The sequence below is a fragment of the Peromyscus leucopus genome, chromosome 1 (genome assembly GCF_004664715.2).
Source record: "Peromyscus leucopus breed LL Stock chromosome 1, UCI_PerLeu_2.1, whole genome shotgun sequence".
Lineage (NCBI taxonomy): Eukaryota > Metazoa > Chordata > Mammalia > Rodentia > Cricetidae > Peromyscus > Peromyscus leucopus.
This window is the reverse complement of record NC_051063.1, coordinates 166,504,685-166,512,713: the sequence shown is the minus strand read 5'-3', so window position 1 is coordinate 166,512,713 and position 8,029 is coordinate 166,504,685. Positions and strand designations below refer to the sequence as shown.

The 8,029-nt window shown below is 52.9% G+C and overlaps 1 protein-coding gene across 2 annotated transcripts in view; it reads left to right on the top strand.

Moving 5' to 3' along the window:
- The first annotated feature begins 79 nt into the window (after positions 1-79).
- Ap2a1 (adaptor related protein complex 2 subunit alpha 1) overlaps positions 80-8,029 on the top strand; it is a 25,260-nt gene continuing 17,310 nt past the window's right edge. For both annotated transcript variants that reach the window (XM_028858845.2, XM_028858844.2), the window contains exon 1: positions 80-287. In XM_028858845.2, coding sequence (XP_028714678.1) covers positions 221-287 — 67 coding nt within the window. In that variant the 5' untranslated portion in view covers positions 80-220. The remainder of the gene's footprint in view (positions 288-8,029) is intronic.

Sequence of the window (8,029 nt, the reverse complement as noted above, 5' to 3'; positions counted from 1 at the left end):
TATTGTGAGTGGCAGGAAGTTCAGCCAGTAAGAGGTAGGGGTTCCCGGATGACAGCCCGCAGGGGCGGGTCCGAGGCGGGGCGTCGGCCTGCAGCCAGCCCGCCGCCAGCCCGCCCTCCCCCGGCCGGCTCCTCGGCGCCGCCTGGGGTCCTTTCCGCCCGGTACCGCCAGCCAGCCCCGTGCCCGTTCGGCCAGGCCTGGAGCCGAGCCCTCCGCCATCATGCCGGCCGTATCCAAGGGCGATGGCATGCGCGGGCTTGCCGTGTTCATCTCCGACATCCGGAACTGTGAGCTCACGACCGGGGCCCGGGGGTCACGCGGGGACCGGGCGGAGGGAGCGGGGAAGCGCGGGGGTGTCCTCGCGGGAAGGACCGGGGCAGCGCGGGCGGACGTGGCGGGAGGAGGTGGAGGGGATAGAGCAACGGGCTAGGTAGGTCATTCAGTGCCATCCTGAGCCTATGTGGAGAAAATCAGAGACGCAGAAGAGGTGGGAGGCGGGCGACCACCTAGGGCCAGGGGCCAGAAGTTGAGGAACAGCCCAGGGACCAGAGATGATAAGGTTGGGAGACAGCAGAAAGACTAGAGGTAATAAGGTGGGGGGGACTGTAGAAGGACTAGAGATGGAAATGGGGGGGCATCAGGAGAAGTGGAATCAGAAATGGAAATGGGGGGACAGCAGAGGGACGAAAAGAAGGTGAGGGGACAGCAGAGGGACCAGAGATGATAAGGTGGGGGTGACACCATAGGGCCCATTGATGAAAAGGTGGGGCAGATAAACCAGAGATCATAAGGTGAGGGACAGCAGAGGGACCGGAATGTAAGTGGAGGGACAGCATAGGGATCAGAGATGGTGAGGTGGGGGGCGACGGCGACAGAGGACCAGAGATGGAAGTGGGAGACGGCAGAGGGTGAGGTATGAAAAGACTCTAGATGGAAGATGGGTTAAGAGACATGGAAGGCATTTGAGAGGCTACATACAGGAAAGGGAATATAGGTGTAGGCTCATGGGGAAACCCAAGACACCAGCAGGGCCTGGGAAGGAATGGTATTACAGAGTGTTCATGATGGAGGCAGACCCTTAGGAGGAGAGCAAGGCGTCTGAAAACTCCGGGGGAGAGATCTGGAAAGCTGAGGGTAGGGGATGTGTGTGCCATGGGGAAGGAGAGGGGTCAGGGAACGGGGCAGGCTGGGATTTAAGCCTTCCTTAGCTTATCACAGCAATACAGGGGCCATGATCCCTTCTAGGAAGGGTGACTATAATGATGAGATGGGCTGGCTGCTGGTCAGCTCACAACTTCTGGGAGCAGATGTTGGTGTCTGGAGCTGCCAGGAGCCTTCAGAGGTTCCATCCGTGGATGTGGTAGGCCAGACCTGGCTTTGTATTTGCAACTGCACTCCCATCACTGTGTGACCTTGAACTTCACCTGTCAGTTGCTTCATCTGTCATGAGGGGCTGTTGATGGCTTCTTAATGAGGGGTGGCTGGGCTGACGCAGTGAGGCCCACCTGATGAGGCCCTAGGCTAGGCCCTGGTGGATGCTGTCAGCATTGGCTGGGATCTGAAAGAATTACTCCTCCAAGTTGCTCGAGCAGGATTGTGAACACAGTAGGTGTCAGCAAAGAGGACCGTGAGAAGCTGTGTATGCCCTTCGGTGAGAGATGCTTTGGACCCAGTGAACAGAGGTGGAGCTACAAAGAGTTATAGATTTGGCATGGGTAACCAGTAAAAATGGGTGTGCTTGGGGTTGGAGAGATAATTCAGCAGTTGAAAGCACTCACTGGCTGCTCTTTCAGAGGACCAGGGTTCAATTCGCAGCGCCCACATGGCAGCTCACTCCTGTCTGTAACTCCAGTTCCGGAGATTCTGACACCCTGACAGATATAAATGCTGGCAAAACACAATAAATGTAAAACAACAACAAATATATATATATATATATGGGTGTGTTTTATCTGATAACTATTGGGAGGGTGGCCCTTTGCACCTACTTAGCCCCTTGGGGCTTAGCTTTCTGCATCTGAACTCCATGCCTAATCGCATGTTGCCTGCAGAGATTTGTTTGCTCCTTTATTTGATGAATACTGTTCAATTGCTCCTATGTATCTGTCCCTATCTGAAGTGCTGGGGTCACAGCTATGTGATTGTGGCTCAGCAGAGTAAAATACCTCTATCTCCCAGTGAAGGGCTGAGGGCGTAGCTTGATGGTAGAGTGCCTGCCCAGTGTGAACAAGGTCCTGGCTTCCATCCCTAGCACCACAAGACAAAACAAAACAAAACTCCACATTCTTTGGAACATCCATTCCTAGAAGGGATGAACGCAGTGTAGTCTGCCGGGGCTGATGCTCTGAAGAGGGAGTACTGGCCTGAAAAGGTGAAGTGGAGGCCGGCATTATAGACTCAGAATGAGGAGCAAGGAGGAAGTGGGCTGGGTTTTGGAGAAATAGGGTCCATGCAGGAAGAGAATGTGTTCAAAGGTCCTGTGGTGCATGTAAGCATAGAACATGAGCGAAGACTGAGGAGACAGGGAGGCTGAGGAGCTCTGAGCACTGTGGCCCCTCTGTGGCTAAACTGAGAGCTTTAGGATGCTGTTGAGCAGAGGAGGGCAGTGGCTCACAGAATTCCTCTAGAACCAGGCATGGTGGTGCATAGCACTGGAAATGCACTGCCAGGAGGGTGGTGAGTTCCAGGCTGCCTTAGACATGACCATGTCTCACAAAGAAAATCAAAACTATTGAACGATTGTTCTGGCCGTTGTGAGAATAGACTTGAGAAGTTAGGGTAGCAGCTGGGAACCAAATCAAAGGTGTCACAGGCCTCCAGGCTTCCGAGGTGGCCAAGGGAGAAAGGGACTGCTCAGATGTGAGCAGAAGCAAAGCAGTGGAGTTGCAGCCTGTCAACTAGCATTCGGAAGGCTAAGCACCAGGATGGTGACTGTGAGGATGGTCTGGGCTCCAGAGCAAGCCTTGACTCAAAACCAAAACAGCACCAGGGGCTGGAGAGATGGCTCGCAGTTGAGAACACTTGTGGAGAGCTGGTGGGTTTGGTTCTTAGTACCTCATCAGGTGGGCTCCAACTGCCTACAACTCCAGTTCCGGGAATTTCACACCCTCTTCAGGCCTACAAGGGTGCGTGCATTCGTAAGTCCAGACATACACATAAAAAACCCAAATAAAACAAAAGGATTGGTCAGCTTTTAGGTCAGCTTTGAAGGATTTGCAAAAAGAATTGTGTTGGGGTTGGGGGAAGGAAAGAGAAGATAGGCAGGTGTCACCTGCAGGACCCTAGAGAGCAGCCAGGGGACAGGGCAAAGCCACAAGCTGGGTCAGACTGTGGGGAGTTTACCCACGGATTCTGCTGCCCCACCAAGCATTGCCCGCCCTCTGCTGGCCCAGCAGCCATGTGTGGAGTGGCTGGTGTGTTTCAAGCCTAAGACAACACTGGGGACACATTGGCAAATAAGACAGCATGCTCCTGTCAGCTGTGACCCCGAGGAGAGAGGGTTCTTCGAGCGGATCACAGCTGTTCTCACAGATGAATGTCTTTGTGGCCTGAAGCAGGTCAGACAAGAAACGCAAACAGCCAGGACTGGAGCTCAGGCCTGTCATGCCAGCTATTCCAGAGGCTGAGGCAGGAGGATTTCAAGTTCACATCAGCCTTGACCCAGCTAGATGTCCCGGGAGGCAGAGGCACTTGCCGCCAAGCCTGACATGGGTTCAATTCAGAGTCACATGGTGGAAGGAGAGAACTACAAGTCGTCCTCTGACTGCCACATGCATACCACGGTGTGTGCGCCTACATACGTGCACACACAAATCAGTGTAACCATAATATAAAGTCACCTTGTGTTACAGAGTGAGGCCAAAACCAGCTTGAGCAACTTAAAGACATCCCGTCTTAAAATAAAAAGTAGGGTCTGAGACAGGTGGTGGTGGCCCACAGCTTCAATCCCAGTATCTGAGGCAGAGACAAGTGGAAGTCTGAGTTCAAGTTCAACCTGGTCTACAGAGAAAGTTCAAGGGCTACACAGAGAAGGCCTGTCTTGGGGGTGGGGGTGGGGGAAGGGTCTGAAGAGATTGCTTAGCAGGTAAGAGCTCTGGCTGCTCTTCTAGAGAACCTGGGTTTGATTCCTAGCACCACATGGCAGCTCTCAAATGCCTGTAACTCCAGTTCCAGGGGATCTGACTCCTTCTGGCCTCTGTAGGTACTGCACACATGGGACGGGGACACACACACACACACACACACACACACACACACACACACACACACGATAGCAAAACACTCATCTATACACACCAGGAGTGGGGCGCATGTCTTTAGTCCCAGAGCTCCGGGAGGCAGAAGCAGGCAATCTCTTGAGTTTGAGACCAGTCTGGTCTACATAGTAAGTTCCAGGACAGCCAGGGATACACAGAGAAACCCTGTCAATAAATAAATAAATAAATCAAGCAGGCAAGCAAGAGAAGGGCTAGGTGCACAGTTCAGAGGTCCAGTACTTTCCTAGCATGTAGGACCCCTGAGTTCCAGCTCTGGTAGCCCCCGTGTCCATCTCCCAAGACATGATGGCTCACACTTGACATCAGTGAGGCGGGGCCGTTTTAAGTTTGAAGCCAGCCTGAACTACACATCAGGAACTTGCCCCCAAACAAACAAGCAAAACCTAACAAGGCTGGCAAGCTGGCTCAGCAGGTGCAGGCGCTTGTTGCCAAGTCTGAGGACCTGAATTTGATCCTTGGGACCCACATGGTAGAAGGAGAGAAGTGATTGGTACAGATTGTCCTCTGGCCTCCACACTTGTGCCCACACATACATGAAACACATAATAAATTCAAAAGGGTGGACGTCAACAATGCTTTATCAAGTGAGAGCTGCCAGTCCTAGGATTCCATGTGGATGGAATGTTAGAAGAGGCTGGACCACAGAGGAAGCCAGTGATGAGTGGGACTGTGGGGTCAGGGCTGGGATGGATGGAGAGCCATTGCATAGGTGTACAGGCGTTTTTTTTTTGTTTGTTTGTTTGTTTTGTTTTGTGTGTGTGTGTGTGTGTGTGTGTGTGTGAGAGAGAGAGAGAGAGAGAGAGAGAGAGAGAGAGAGAGAGAGAGAGAGAGAGAGAATATTCTGAGATTAGATGCTGGTGATGGTTACACAGGTCTGTGAACAAAGAATTTAATAGGGTGAGTTTCATGGTATGCAGCTTTTTTTTTTTTTCTTTTTTTTTTGTTTGTTTGTTTTTCTAGACAGGGTTTCTCTGTGTAACAGCCCTGGCTGTCCTGGAACTCACTCTGTAAACCAGGCTGGCCTTGAACTCACAACGATCTGCTTGCCTCTGCCTCCATAGTGCTGGGATTAAAGGCATGTGCCATCACTGCCCAGCCACAGTGTGCAGCTTTTAATTGAGATTTTTCTGAGCTTTTGGTTTTCTAAGATAGGGATTCATGTAACCCAGATTGGCCTTGAATTCATTATGTAGACAAAGATGACCTTCAACCTCTGACCTGCCTGCCTCTACCTCCCAAGTACTGAGATAACAGTTTTGTGATTTATATCTTAGTATTTGTTTATTTTAAGCTAAGGTACGTGTGGACCTGTGGTAAGCCTAGTGTGGGGGGTTCTGGGGTTCTGACTGGGCTCTGCTTCACAAGACATTCTGGGTGTTGTGCAGGGAATCAAGCCATGGGTGGTGCAGAGGTCCTGAGGTCAGGGAGTTGTGGGTAGGGACCAGGCTGATATTTGTTCAAGAGCATGGCAGGAGTGTAAGTAGAACTATAGGTAAGGATGGTGGGGTCAGGTTTGGGAGGGAGAGCCTCTCTTTTGGGGGCGCCGTGGAGCTCAGCAAGTAGGCTGTGAACAAGGGATGCAGCTTCTAGGGTGACGCGGCTGGGCGGGGCGAAGGCGTGGTCCTGCCCTCTCAGGACAGGGAACCTTCTCAGAGGGGAGTTGCTTCTGCGGGGCTGGGGCTCTGTCCTATCAAATCCCTGTTCTTTTGGAGCAGGTCCATGAGGAAGGCCTTGGAGTTGGAGTGCTGACTCCCTCTGCTCAAAGCTACCACATAGGAAGCACATCCTGTCCCAAATTAGATCCGCTGTCGTAGTGATTTTTACCTCGGTCCTGGGATCAAGGCTGGGGCTTCACCCTGTTCATCCTCAGCTCTGCCCTCTGCAGGCCCTGGCCCTTGGGAGGCCTCAGCGGGTGTGTGGTGAAGGCAGAAGTAAGTGGGTGACAGATAAGCCAGTCTTGCCCGCCAGTACTGGGTCAAGAGGGAATATGGAGACTGGGTGTCATGGTATAGGCTTGTTATCCTAGCCCCGAGAAGAAAAGGCAGGGGGCCATCAGAAGTCCAAGGTCACACATGGCTAAAATCAGGTTCACTGTAAGTGCGGGCTTCATGAGTCCCTGTCTCACACAAAACCAAATAAAGTAGGGCTCGTGAGGTTCAGCAGTAAGGACACTTGCTGTGTAAACCTGGAGACCAGAGTTCAAGCCTGTTCCACATAAAGGTGATGGGGAGGAGAGAACTTTGTCCACACAATAGTCCACTGATACACACACACACACACACACACACACACACACACACACACACACACACGGCCATGCCTGCCCTGTTTCCAGTGCCTCACAGCCACATGGCACATGACCATGGAAGGATCAAAACCATGCGAGTTTTATGGCAATCCGGAGTCTGGAAGCATTGAATACCTGCTTGGCTTTGAGCAGGGTCCACAGGAGTCGGGGTCCAGGCTTTTGCATTTTCTCCGTGGAGGCACACAGGGTCCTCGGGGCAGGGCCAGGCTGGCCCAGATTCCTTTGAGGGTAATTACAGGTGCACTCTGTTGAGCTGTACCTCTGTTGAGCCATTTACAGAAGTCGTCACCCCACGCACCTCCAAGCTAGAAGCTCCAAGCTGGAGTAGACCTCCAGAAGGTCTATATGAAGGACAATAACCTCAGGCAGCGAGATGGCCCTGCTGCTCCGGACCCTCCTTTCTCCATACCCCAGCCCTCCGATGGCCTGAGCCCAGTTCCTGTCCTCCTAGCCGCCCGCCCGCCCGCCCGCCCGCCCCAAGCCTGCTGCTTCCGTCGCCTCATCTCCGACCCTGACCAGGAAGCCTTCCTCCGCTGTTGCCGTTCCAGCTCTCCGCAAGGCTTGTCCCTGCAAAACCACTCACCATCGTCCCTGGCTACAACGCCACCAAACCAAAACTCCAGGAGCAGGACAGGAGTGCTCATTCCCAAGCCCACTCAAGAGAGCCCTTCAGGCCAGGTGTGGTGGCCCCTGGGAGGGAGAGGCAGGCAGATCTTTGGGAGTGTGAGGCCAGCCTCCTTTACATAGTGAGCTGTTCCAGGACAGCCAAGACTACATAGCTGACTCCCTCCCATAGTCCATCTTAAAGAAAAACAAAGAAAGGAAGGAAGCTCTTTTTTTTTTTTCTTTTTGGTTTTTCGAGACAGAGTTTTCTCTGTGTAGCTCTGGAGCCTGTCCTAGAACTTACTTGGTAGCCCAGGCTGGGGGACTCACAGAGATCCGCCTGCCTCTGCCTCCCGAGTGCTGGGATTAAAGGCGTGCGCCACCACCGCCCGGCTCAGGAAGGAACCTCTTTATGGATGAGAGAATTGCTTTCCGACTCTGACATATCTGCATGCCAGCTATGATGGGCAGCTTACTGCCGTCTGCCCCGAGTGCTGCATAGTCCAGCTTGCCAGTGCGCAGTCTGTCTTGTGCCGCTGGCGCTGTTCCTCCTGTGGTTTGTCAGCAGTGGCAGAGCTGTCCTCAGCCCCCGAACTCTCTGTATGTTTGCCTTGGCCTCTTTTTGTTTTCCCTTAGTACTGGGAATGCAAACCAGGGCTTCCTCATGCAAGGGGTCTCTACTAAGCCAGGCCCCCAGTCCCACTCAGTTGCACGTGTTCTCTCTCTCTCTCTCTCTCTCTCTCTCTCAAGACAGGGTCTCATGTAGCCTAGACTTAGCCATGATGACCTTAAACTCCTGGCCCTCCTGTCTCCATTTGCAGTGTTAGGGATTTCAGGGATG